At 40.6% G+C, this 12744-nt stretch overlaps 1 protein-coding gene across 1 annotated transcript in view; it reads right to left on the minus strand.

Annotated features, from left to right (window-relative positions):
• Positions 1–369: 369 nt before the first annotated feature.
• The window catches only part of LOC118404176 (nucleolar transcription factor 1-like), a 23931-nt gene continuing 11556 nt past the window's right edge, over positions 370–12744 (minus strand). Inside the window, exons 6-22 of the mRNA XM_035803196.1 lie at positions 12587–12742; positions 12214–12278; positions 11799–11931; positions 11085–11195; positions 10568–10692; positions 8780–8921; positions 8162–8203; positions 7714–7829; positions 6953–7094; positions 6509–6573; positions 5946–6078; positions 5094–5204; positions 4429–4529; positions 3658–3841; positions 3243–3299; positions 2403–2498; positions 370–1935 (exon numbers count right to left, since the gene is read on the minus strand). Of these exons, the coding sequence (XP_035659089.1) occupies positions 1663–1935; positions 2403–2498; positions 3243–3299; positions 3658–3841; positions 4429–4529; positions 5094–5204; positions 5946–6078; positions 6509–6573; positions 6953–7094; positions 7714–7829; positions 8162–8203; positions 8780–8921; positions 10568–10692; positions 11085–11195; positions 11799–11931; positions 12214–12278; positions 12587–12742 (2052 nt within the window). The 3' untranslated portion in view covers positions 370–1662. The remainder of the gene's footprint in view (positions 1936–2402; positions 2499–3242; positions 3300–3657; positions 3842–4428; positions 4530–5093; positions 5205–5945; positions 6079–6508; positions 6574–6952; positions 7095–7713; positions 7830–8161; positions 8204–8779; positions 8922–10567; positions 10693–11084; positions 11196–11798; positions 11932–12213; positions 12279–12586; positions 12743–12744) is intronic.

The raw sequence follows: 12744 nt of genomic DNA on the forward strand, positions 1-12744 counted from the left end.
TAGTGGCAACGAGAATTAGGCGCAACTCAACAAACCAGCCTCTGAAAGTCTCTAGAAACCATGGAGGAAAAAGCACTGATATTAAAAGAAAAAAGAAAGAAATCCAGATTTGAACACAAGATATTCCTGACTGTGTTATGTTGAAAGCAACTCAGTGAGAAGTAGTCAGCAATTTAGATTGTAGAGTTGACAATATGTAAAATTCAAACATTGCTACTTGGTGATTTTTCTCAAAAGACAAATTTTGCAAATGCAGAGCTAGACTCTCTTAAGTTCAGTGAATTTCATCTGATGCCTAAAATAATACCAGACTTGTTTGCTGAAGTTTTGGGAAACTGGAAATCGAAGTGTTAATGGTCCCTTTCTAACTTTCTTCCTTGTTGTGGATCAACCATCAACTTTGTTTTCCGTCTTCAAAGATAGGATAAAAAATGTAACAGACTGAAAAGCAGCAGAAGCATCTACAAGTTGATGAACACAGATTACGTTACGATTGAAATTAGAATATCACTGAGCCAGGCATTTTGCCAATGGCACACAAATTTCCTTGCTATCTAAACAAAGCGAATAATGAAACATACTTTCAAATATCACACACAATCACTGGTATATCAGCTGCATTTTACCTATTGCCATGGTTAAAATTAGGAATTTAGTACCAGTCTTTCGAATCGATTATGTCTTTACAACAAGTACATTCCTTTGCTCGGCCAAAATGTGCCCGACATCGTTTACAAAAGAATCTAAACTCACTTTGATTAAAGGCAACTTTTTGTTTGCCTGTTTCTCTCTTCTATTCTTGCACTTGCATTTGTATCATCCTTTCATTCATTCTTTTCTTCCCTCACTCACTTGACTTGGTCCACAGATTTTTCTAGCGAGACAAAAAGGTGTATCAAAAGGGTTCAGATGACAAAGGAATCGCTTTTCACCTCCTGATTTAGTTTAAAACAAGATTTTGTGATCATCATACCTACATTTCATAATTCCCTCACTATACCACCTACCTCTAATATCTGGTATTTACAATTTAACAAAGATTAACATATAAAACCAACCATTTCTGAGGAGGTGGTCAGGAAGGAAAAAGAGCTCTGTTCACTCGAACAACGCCAGGACTTTGGAAATCTAATAAACTTTCAAGCCTTGAGTGTCAACTTTTTAGAGGAGCAGCTAAGTAAGTTCTCGAACTCAACCGAAAGGATAAGCTTCCCTCCTAAATGTTACGGTTTTGTTATTTCCGTAACATTTTACTTAAAGGTTTATTAGATATTCCAATTTCCCTGCAACGTTTGGCATTCGGAATCAGTAGTGTTAAGGCTACACAGATTTAATTTGCTGGTTCATGGATTTAAAAGAAAAATGTCGCAAATAGGAGAACAACATCTAAACAGAGTCTGGTGGAAAATTCTGTACCCTGGCTGTTTAACACAATTTGTGAACACAATTTCTGTCAACAAATGTAGTTGGGTTCAAGTTTTCCCCAGTCCTCTGTATTCATGTTGTCCTCTTGGTGAATTTTTACTCAAGCAACCAAGAAATTAAATTGGTGTGGCCAAAACCATAGGAAAGCTTGACTTAAAAATTGATCAGATATTCCAAATTCCCTGTGAAATTCTAAATTCCATCACGAAAAAAAGCAACAATTCGACCTCCTTTTTTTCACTCTTCTTCGGATTCCGACTCTGATCCCGAACTACTCGACTCGGACTCAGAACTACTGGAGCTACTTTTCTCAGCCTCCTCCTCATCTCCACTCCCTTCTTCTTCATCTTCTTCTCCTCCTGAACCAGATTCATTGTCTTCCTCCTCGCTTGAGGATCCAGACTCGGAGCCGGATTCGCTGCCTTCAGATTCGGAGCCAGATCCAGAGCCGGATCCCGATCCTTCGTTTCCAGATCCCTCGTCACCTGATTCTTCCTCATCATCTTCATCCTGAAAAATGAGATTAAAAAATCATTGTTGAGATTTTTTGGAATTTTTTTTAGGCTGGCCAAAACTCGAGGGAGTCATATTACATACAGTTGAATAAATTAAACTGCATGAGGACATAAGGGACTTTAATGTCATGCTTGAATGTTCTGCATAATAGGTACATGTATCCTTCATTATATAAGACAAGCAGTGTTTTTACTTCAGTAGGAAGCTGGCTGAATAAGAATTCTAAGTGGAAGCCATGTGACTCCACTGCCCACCTAAAAAAGTCTAGGGTCGGCAGGTTTTTCAAGGGTAGTTTGGGAAACAGGAAACAACATGTTTTCCTAGGCTTTACCAACTCTCTACAACACCCTGAGAGGGCTCAGGGACAAAAATTGAATCGCAATTTCTAATATGTTGTAAATCACGGGTATACCGTCTAAGAGCAGTGCTCTTTACTCGAATGAGCAAAACTTGACACTTACCGAGCCCTCGGATTCTGACTCTTCCTCGGAAGCTTCCTCCTTCTCTTTCTTGATCATCTTGGCGAAGAGAGGACTGTTCGCTTCCCGCTTTCTCTTCTACACAAAACAAGTCAATAGAAAATAAAATTATCGCGAATATACACATTGCGTTGTCATTTTTTTTGCAACCCACTCACATAAGCAGTCCTGGCTACTGAGCCATGAGTGTGGGATGATACAGGGCTCGAAATTCATTTTTGGGATTAGGTGCACTGGTGCACCCAGCTTAAAAAATTGGGTGCACCAAAAAAACTTTGGGTGCACCACTTAGATTCAAGTAGAATGTAAAAAAAACCTAATAACAAAACTTAGTTACAAGCTATCAAATTCTTACACAAGTAAAATGAGACATTTCTATTATCTTTCTGACACTTCGATGTCAAGAATATGATGTATACTAGTACACTTGTATCTTCCCATATATAAAACTAAGAAAATATTTAGGTGCACCCTGTGCACCCACTGAAAAAAATTGGGTGCACAGTTCCACTTTTGGGTGCACCTGGGTGCACATACACCCAGTATTTCGAGCCTTGGATGATAGCATATGGAAATTATCAATCTATCCACAGTATTTATTGAAATCAAAACAAGCTTTCCAATGATACATAATACAAAGAAATTTATACAAGCGAGATACAATCCACACACTCACTATCCAGTTTATTGTTTGTTGTTCCCTGACAGGTAAGGGTCAGAGTAACTAAGACATGATTGCAGGTAGATGTAGAGGCTTCCAAAAACAAGCTCCTAAAGTGGTGTTAGGTTTAGATATAATATGTCTAGTAGAGGTGTACCAACCTTGCCGATGCTGGGGTGCAGCTGCTCATATCTTTCTCTAATGTCTGCAGGAAGATTCTGAAAGAAAAAAAAAGAGTTTTGAGTTAGAGAACAGTTTCTTTTTTCTCATTAAGAATGAATGAAGACATTAATTGGACATTTTTGCCCCACTGGGCTAAGTACATGTCACATGGTAACAATCATATAAATGCAACAATGGAAACAATCATACACATCTATATAAAATGCAGAAATGCGTCTATTCTAGGACATTTGACTTCCTCTCGCTTCTTGGTAATTGCATAAATGTAACTAGCTGTATGGTTGGTTAGAGTTGGTTTATCAACAGCTGTCAGGAATTATGTATAAGCATTAAATTTTGAACTTCTAGTACTGTATCCTTCCCAACACACTGTATTGAAAAGATCCCACTCACATCTAACCAGGAGTGGAGGTCCCTGTGATACTGCTGCATACGCTCCTGACTTCGCTGGTTGTACGCTGCACGTTCCTTATCGCTCATGGCCTTCCACCGCCGGCCGATCTCGGACATCCTCTCGCGGTGGTCCAAATCCGTCAACTTGCCGAGGAGCTCCATGGATAGCAGCTGATAGCCACTCCTGTGGGGGGAGGGGAAAAGGGGGAGTTTAGTATCTGCAGTTTTGAACTTAACTGCTAGAGGTCCTTTGTTATACATTTGTAGGAGTCGAGTCCTTCTTTACATTTGTAGGAGCTCCATGGACAGCAGCTGATAGCCACTCCTGTGTGGGGAGGGGACAAGGGGGGTTAGTACCTGCAGTTTGGGACTAAACTGCTAGAGGTCCTTCCTTACATTTGTAGGAGCTGATTGACACCCTTCAAGAAGGAGTGGACAGCAGTTAGTAACTAGGGTTCCAACATTTGCCAAGGATTGGAAATTGGTAACAGTACTGTACAGCTAGTCTTTTTTTCTTCCTTCTACTGGCAAGACTATGTTAATGGAAACTGATTTGCAGTCAGACTACTAAAATTTACTTTCAATGTTACCTTGCCCTCAGCACTGTAAATTTCCTTTAGAAAAATTCAAAGCATTTGCGATAGTCCAAAATGACACATACGAAACTATCGTCCCAAATACTTAAAAAAAAACATTTCATTGTTGGACTGAATATCTGTTTAGTTCAAAAAGCAATCAAAGAAGTCTTCAAATTGACCAAGGGTGACTTACGTAGGAGGCCTCTTTGGTTCCCCCTCAAACAGCTTGCCCGTCTTGTTACCTGCACCGCTACTGCCGGTCTTGGTCTGTTTCTCATAGTCTGCTAGCTCTCTCTGTAGGCAACAAACAAAACATGTCTCAATCCATCAATAGTTCAAATAATTTTCTTGCAATAAGAATGGAATAAAGGCTATCAGAGATGGCAGACTTCATCCCTGTACTGTGTGACTGATCCATATGAAGGTAACATTAGTGATGATGTACATGTATGTCAGTTCTGAATTTTCTGTCATATATGTTGGGATTTGCAGACACACACAGAGACAGAAGGACAGATATATGAAAGACAAACAGGCAGAAAGGTAGGGTTATACACAAAAAGACACAACAAGAAATACACACAGAGAGACAGAGACAGAAAGACACACAAAGACACATAGCAAGACAGACACACTGATGGAAAGACATAGAAAAACTTATACACAGACAGAAAGACAAACACAGACACATCAAGATATACAGTAGAACAGACATACACAGGAAGACACAGGAAGGCAGACAGAGAGACACACACTGACAGAAAGACAGAAAAAAACACAAACAGAAAGACAGATGCACAGACAGGAATAAAATTCACTCCCTTGTGATGAAGCAACAAAGTGCAAATTTGACAGTACCTCGTATCTCTTCTTGTCCTCAGCAGCTGCCTGGAGCCACGGCTGCTTCTCTCTCTTGGGCAGTTTTTCCCACTCAGCAGTCAGGGCATCGGTCGCACGCTTTCTGTCATTCTAGAAAACAACAGAACAAAAACAACTTCAATTCATGTCCAGCTATGAAATATATTCTTGAGCCGATGGTAAAAATGAATCATTAAGTATTGGAGCCTGTATAAGCAGATGTTGGGAAAAGAGCTGGCAACCCTTCTTTATAATCTTCATGACACCTTCCAAGTCTTGCTACTTTAAGTTTGCCCTAAGAGCCACTGGACACAAAATATTCATTATGAAGGTTTGATGTAGCTTGGAAATTTTCCAGTCTTTTGATGATAATTACATCATATACATGTACCTGTTTTCATGTATTGCTTTTGTATAATGTTTAATGTATTTTCTTGTTCAAATAAATAGACAAACAAACTAACAATGCCAGAACTGCAATTCTTTGGTAGCATGGCACATATGGTTGTACAGTGAAATACAATTTGACACCAACGCGATTGTAGCTTAGAGTTCAAGTTCCGCCCAGGCAAACTTGGTATCATTCGAAAGGTTGCTTAGTGAGGAATCGACGGGTGCAAACCGCAATTTAATCGGATACGTCCTTCTCGAGTTATTCTTGAGTATAGGCGCTCTGTTTAGGCGCAACCACTAGCTTCCTTTCTGAAACACTGCATGCCTATCACGGCACCTGGTTGGGGGTTGACACCAACGCGATTGTAGCTTAGAGTTCAAGTTCCGGCCCGGCAAACGTGGTATCATTCGAGACATTTAACTCCTTGTTCCTTAATTACGTATTTCAGTCATTCTTACCCTGTATCTTGAGACGTAGCTCTCCATCTTGTCTTCCCGCCACAGCTCCATGGCCGTCCTGGCTTCAGAAGGAGGAGGTTTCTTCTTCATCATGGCAGAGTTTCCGTCCCGCATGTAGTCTGGGTTCGCTTTCCTGGGGAGCAAGAGAGGGTTGATAAAACATTACAATTAAGAATATGAAAGGAATCTGTCACATGCTCTACTTCAAATGACACTCTATATATTCTATTGTCCTCTCAGTTTATAAGTGCAGTTAAGACTTACAAGAATAAAACTTAACACCTTGGTAGGGAAGGAGATACGACTTGAGAAAAAATTACTGTGACTTTCTTTATAATGGTCAACAGATGAGATATACTTTTTTATATAATCATAAAGTATCATAAAATATGAAGAATTTCATGTACTTGGCAAATATTAAACATTAAAAATACTATTGTTAAGAAAAAGATTATCTTTGTCTAGGTAAGCAAGCAACGTATCTTTCTCCATTACTGCACTGTAAACATCTATCAATCAGTAAAATCTTCAAGCTCTGATATATGACTATTGTTTGCACTTACAGGAATGACTGCATCTGGTCTTCATATTCTCCTCGTGCCTCTTCCTCCATCTTCTTGTATTTCTCCTGTGGAGAGCAACAAAACTCTGTCAGGCCTGGGATCAAAATACTCCTTATCTCTGTTCAGACTTAAGGCTTCCCACACCAGATGGTGCTTAGGGCAGTGTCCATCTCCGTTTCAGTAGCCCTGGGCCACACAACTTTTGTGCAATCACTACAGCAGGGGGCTAGTCCACTGGCAGTGGTGCATGTTCAACTACCAAACTCTTTCCCAAATGCTGAGTGCTAAGCAGGGCAATCAACATGTGCCACCTTTAAAGTCTTTGGTATGACTTGGCCGGGGATCACAGTCCATTGCCACATGTGCCTTTATGTCCCCTACGTTTCTACCATGTGCTTGTACCTCTGGTAATGAACTTGCAAATAAACTTCCATCAAACTTTACCTTCTTCTTGTCGGAGAGCTCGCTCCACTTTCGTGCCAGCATGCGCGTAATCTCCTGGTTGGAGAGGGACGGGTATTTCTCGCGAAGCTTCTGCCGCTTCTCCTGCTGGTAGAAGAAAACTGCCGAGATCGGGCGCTTCGGTCTGTCCGGGGTCGCAACCGCCGTTGAGGTGGTCTGTGTCAGATAGAAACAGGAACCATGTTAATGCTGTAAGAAGCCAACACACAGAATAAAGACACTCTTTTTAAACAACCATTGCTTTATTTTCGCCTATGTTTCAGTGACCTTCTACCACCTTCTTCAGGGCAATTCTGACTGGTTCACATGTGTAAAAAGAGTCTCTTTATTCAGTGACATACCAACCTGATGAAACTATTTTGGGGGTGGCAACCGCCGAGGTGGACTATGTTACAACAGACATATACACTGTTTTTATTTGCATAATGCAACTTCTTAAGTTATGCAAAACATGAATAGAAACCTTGATTTTTGCTTGAAGGTTCATTTGTACTTCTGGTTTCAAGTCATTTTTAAGACAAAATAAAATTCTTTTTAAATAAAAGAAAAAGATTTTGATCCCCTTCATGTAGCTCAAGAGACCCCTAGCAACTTATGTTCAAACTGCAGTGCTATTTCTTACCTGTGACTTTGCTGCAGAGGATCTGGTTGTCGTGGCTAGGCCATTTTTCTGACTGAATAAATAGCTCAAGAGACCTCTAGCAACTTATGTTTGAACTGCAGTGTTGTTCCTTACCTGTGACTTTGCTGCAGAGGATCTAGTTGTTGTGGATTGGCCATTTTCCTCGGCAGCCGGTTTGGGTTTGGTCCCTCCCTTTTCTTCAGATAGTACCCGCTCTTTGTCTTCCGGTGTCAGGGTCTAGAAAAGGACAAAACTCATTAATTAAATGTCTATGAAAGTAATAAGAGATGGCAGACTTCACCCCTTACCCATACTCCTTTCATTCTTAGTGATGTTGTCACAGAAAAAGAGGTACTGAGGTTTCATGGCAAGTGTATCTGGTATTTATTACATGTGAATGGTAACTAACTTAAAGGGTGACGGTTTGGACCGGTGAGGTGAGGTGAATGGTAGGAACTAGAATATTGAGATTCGTAAAAATTTTCCATTCTTAGGCTTATTTTCAATTGTTAAGTACATGTACCACTAATCTTATGAAAATTTACTAATAAGAAATGAATAATGCTTACCTCTAAGTACCTCTGGAAGTCAAATTCAAAGCTGGTCTTAAGCTGCAAAAGAAATGAAACTTCTGTTGTTACATATAATTACCAGTTTCTTAGACACAGACCCTAAGTATCACTTACTCACTAATACTCACTATCTGGTTTATCGTCTGTTGCTCCCCATCAATGGAGGGTTAGACATTTAGCAGTATCTTTAGCAGTACATTTCTAGCAGTACATTTATAATTTTAGACAAAAGTCCTCGCTGACGCTCTTCATCGAGGCCCTAAAACATAATACAAAAAATACACAACCAAAGCAAGACTGTTACTTCAACATCAAAAACAAAGCTGTATAGTACCTCTGGGTCAATATATTTTCTCCTTCTCTAACCCCTTCTGCCTTTTTCTGGGAACTAGAGCAACAGGCAGTGCAATCTAAAATCTACTTTCAAAGAAGGGGGCAAGCCATGACATGGAGAACTGAAGAGCGAGACCGTGCTGAGATGGGATGCACCTGGGAGGGGTCCAACGGACAATGGAGAACAATGAGGCCCGCCTCAGTAACAATGACTGATATGCAGTGACGATGAGGATGATGATGAAATCTACTTTCTTCACATATATTTTCCAGTTTTCTCACCTCCTCTGCCTTTTTCTGGTACCCGTCCTTCTCCTTCTGAGACATGGTTTTCCAGCGCCGGCTGCACTCCTGCATGCGCTCCTTGTTGGGCACATCTGTGAGCTTCAGCATCAGCTCCTGGCAAAACAGGCTATAGCCATTCCTGCGCAAATAACAAAATTATGTTTAAAATAGTGATGTTTTAGTCTTCGAGGGAACAGGCTATAGCTATTTCTGAAAACAACAGAATGATGTTTAAATTTCTGGCTACACTCCTGCATGTGCTCCTTGTTGGGCACATCTGTGAGCTTCAACATTAGCTCTTGGCAAAACAGACTGTAGCCATTCCTATAGAAACAACAGAATATTGGTTAAAACTCACAAAAAATACATAGTCTTCCAGGAGACAAAATTACTCCTGCATGCGCTCCGTGTTGGGCACATCTGTGAGCTTCAACATCAGCTCTTGGCAAAACAGGCTGTACCCATTCCTGTACAAACAACAAAATTATGTTTGAAATAGTGATGTTTGAGTCTTCGAGGGAACAGGCTATAGCCATTTCTGAAAACAACAGAATGATGGTTAAATTTCTGGCTGCACTCCTGCTTGCGCTCCTTGTTGGGCACATCTGTGAGCTTCAGCATCAGCTCCTGGCAAAACAGGCTGTAGCTATTGCCGTAGAAACACCAGAATAATGTTCAAACTCAGAAGTAATACATATCGTATTTTTCCTAAATAAAGTATGTACTTTTTAAACTTGCTGCAAGTTGTTGACAAAGTTGGGGTGCATACTTCATTCGTGGTTATAGCACGGATGAATGATAAAAGAGCCAAAAATAGAGCAAGGTGGAGCTACATTTTTAGGAAGATTTCAAAACATACACATTGATGTTGTCTTAGTGCTGTCTTACCAAAGGAACAGTCTGTCATGATTTACATAAAAAAGACATGTATTTACATACAATCCTTAAGAGTTAGTGACTTGGACAGGTTCAACTGGTCCAAGGGCTACAGAAACAGAGACAGGCCCTGCCCTATGCACCATCTGGTGCTGGAAGGACTTAAACTTGAATTGACCATCCTCCAATGCAGGGACATCCAACAGCGAAACCGCCTGTCTGGATGTACCCTGCTTTCTCAACCGACACTCTTAGTTCCTCTTAGTCTCCCCCCCCCCCAAACTAAATGTCAGCCAATCAGAGAATAGGCCTTTCAGTTTTCAAAAGGGGTCTCACATATATAAGGGTAAGCTCATTAATATCATTAATACAAGAAGGATCCATTGTAACCTGTGATGGCATCCCTGATGTCCACGTTCAAGAACTTCAAGAACTCATTGATATTTATAAGCAGGGCATTCAGGAACCAAGAGTGACGGTTGAGAAAGTATCCACCCATACAGATGGTTTTGCCGTTGGATGTCCCTGCATAGGAGGATGGAATGGACCGATCCCGATCGAACGTATATCAAACAAATAGAACAAGGTGGAACACCCTATTCTATTTCGAACACCTCCGTCAAAATGAGCCAGTGCCACAACTATATCAGCCCCCTCCTCAGATGACTGTACCCAGTGGATGTAACCTTCAGTAAAGAAGTCAGCGCATTTTTTTTCGGCCCGGTCTGAGAGGATTTCTGGACCAAATCCAGCTAAATAGAAGTCAGTCGTTATTATCAGCTAAACAGCGGCGGCGGCCAGTTCTGTCCGACATGCGCTGTTTTTGACGGAGGTGTTCGAAATAGAACATGATCGAACAGGGGGCGGGGCTTCAGGATCGGTCCATTGACAAGTACGTGTGTGACTTACGGAGGAGGCTTATCCGGCCGCCCCTCGCTTTTCTCCTTTAGTTTCCTTTCTGCCTTGGTCAGCAGCGGCCGCTGGGTTGTCCTCTCAAAGTCTGGGTGGTCCTTAACGTACTGCTCCATTTCAGCCTAACAAAAACACAGAAGTCACAGTTAAACTTCTTCTTCAGTTTCCTGTCCACCTCAGTCAGCAGTGGCTGCTGAAACGTCTGGCCATTTCCAAACTCATATCCAGTTGCTTGAGTAACAGTTTTTTTTGCCGAAAACAAACAGTATAGAACAACCAATGTCATTGAGATATTAAAAAAAAGTATATATATATCAAATGCCACCACAATTATTGCATCTCAGAGCCTCTAAAGTGAGTTACCTCTGTTCACTCCCAACAACATACTTAAGAACAATAGTGTAATTTTGATAACATTGTATTGATGTACTTAATCTATAGGACCACAGAGAGAAAAGCTAACACAGAGTCATTGATCAACAAGAATCAGTGTGGTTACCACTTGAAAACTCACCGTGTATTTTTTCTGCACCCCCAGCGCCTTGTTGATCCACTTGATTCTCTTGCCGTCTGTCAGAGCGTTCCACTGCTTCCGCAGGGCGTCTGTGGCTTCTCGCTTATTGCCCTGTGGAAATGGTTGGTAAAAGTTACCAGAGGGTTCTAGGTAGTTAATTTTTAGCGCAACGGACTACCACTCCACTATAATTTGTGACCACCACACTAAAATGAGGACAACTACACTAATTTTCAACTATGATCTCCTCAGTGTCAGTGACTAAAGGTAGTGGATTCTACTTGAAAAGTCTGACCGTTTCCAAAATCATATCCATCTGCTTGAGTAATTGCTTTATTTGGCTAACTTTGAGACTTTATCTGAAAATCCATTAGTGGCGTGCCCTACCTAACTCTGTAAACAGCCAGACATTTCAGATGGTAGCCGCTATCTTTCATACATGACGCTACATGTATCCTCTTAAACTGTAGTACAACCATATACAAAATCTATCAATTGCATGTGTAACTTTTCATATTGTGAAAGTTTAGGTTTAACTTATCATAAATAAATCTACTTTGCAGTGATTTAATTTCACAGTAAGGAGAAATGGAAAGTCTATGGCAGTTTAAGTTCGTGATAGTGCCCTGGTAACATACTGTTCAGAAGTTCACATTGAAGCAGTCCCTGGAAAAAGTGCAAACATTAACATTTTCAAGAATTACAAGAACTCACGTTCGGGTGGGCTTTCATGTAGTCGTCCACCTTTTCTTGGATGAACATTTGGACGGGAGTCTTTGGTTTGGTTGGTTCATCTGTCTTTCCCTTCTTCTTCACCTCCTCTTCTGCAAAGTCTGGGTGCTCTTGTCTAGGGAATGAAGGAAGAAATGAGTGGATGCCGGATGAAAAGATGAAGAGAGAGAAGAGAAAAAGGAAGGAGAAAGGGGGGGGATAGAAGAGATGGGAAATAAAAAGATTTTTTTTTAAATCTTGTCTTGACTTGACTTAACTTACATGTAGATCAGTCTATAATTGAAGGACATAATAATTGAAGGACACAAAACTTAAGGTTGAAATTCCTATTAAAGTAATAAATTATGGAACTCGTATAAAAGATAACTAGATCTAAAGGTAGATATTGTGCCCTTACCTGAATCTGACCATGTTAGCTTCGTATTCTTCTCTCTCTTTCAGATACTGCTGCATGTATTTGGCCTGGAAATTGGAAAAGACACACAAGGTTTTAATCATTTGGCCTGGAAAATAGGAAAAGACACATGACACAAAGGTTTTAGTCATGACTATCTGTGCCAAAGAGCAGTTATTTAAGTCACTACGATCAGACAGCATCAAATGTCTTTCGTTCGTGTCATATCTTATTACCTGGATGTCTAAACCTTTATCGCTGTTCATCATAAGTGTTTACATGTACCAAACAATGGAGATATACTAGTAGTCAACAGACTCGCAACTCCACAAAGATAAAGGATTAAGTCTATAACTGAAATAATATGACAAATCACCTTCTTCCGTTCCGGAAGCTGCTTGAACTTCTGTGAGAGGTTTTTGGTGACCTCTACTGTGTCCATCTCAGGGTGACCTTCTGCGTACTTCTTACGTTTCTCAAGGAAATAGCGGAAGTACGGTGTCAACGGCTTCTTGGGCAGGTCTGGATAAAGCT

The sequence above is a fragment of the Branchiostoma floridae genome, chromosome 17 (genome assembly GCF_000003815.2).
Source record: "Branchiostoma floridae strain S238N-H82 chromosome 17, Bfl_VNyyK, whole genome shotgun sequence".
Classification (NCBI taxonomy): domain Eukaryota; kingdom Metazoa; phylum Chordata; class Leptocardii; order Amphioxiformes; family Branchiostomatidae; genus Branchiostoma; species Branchiostoma floridae.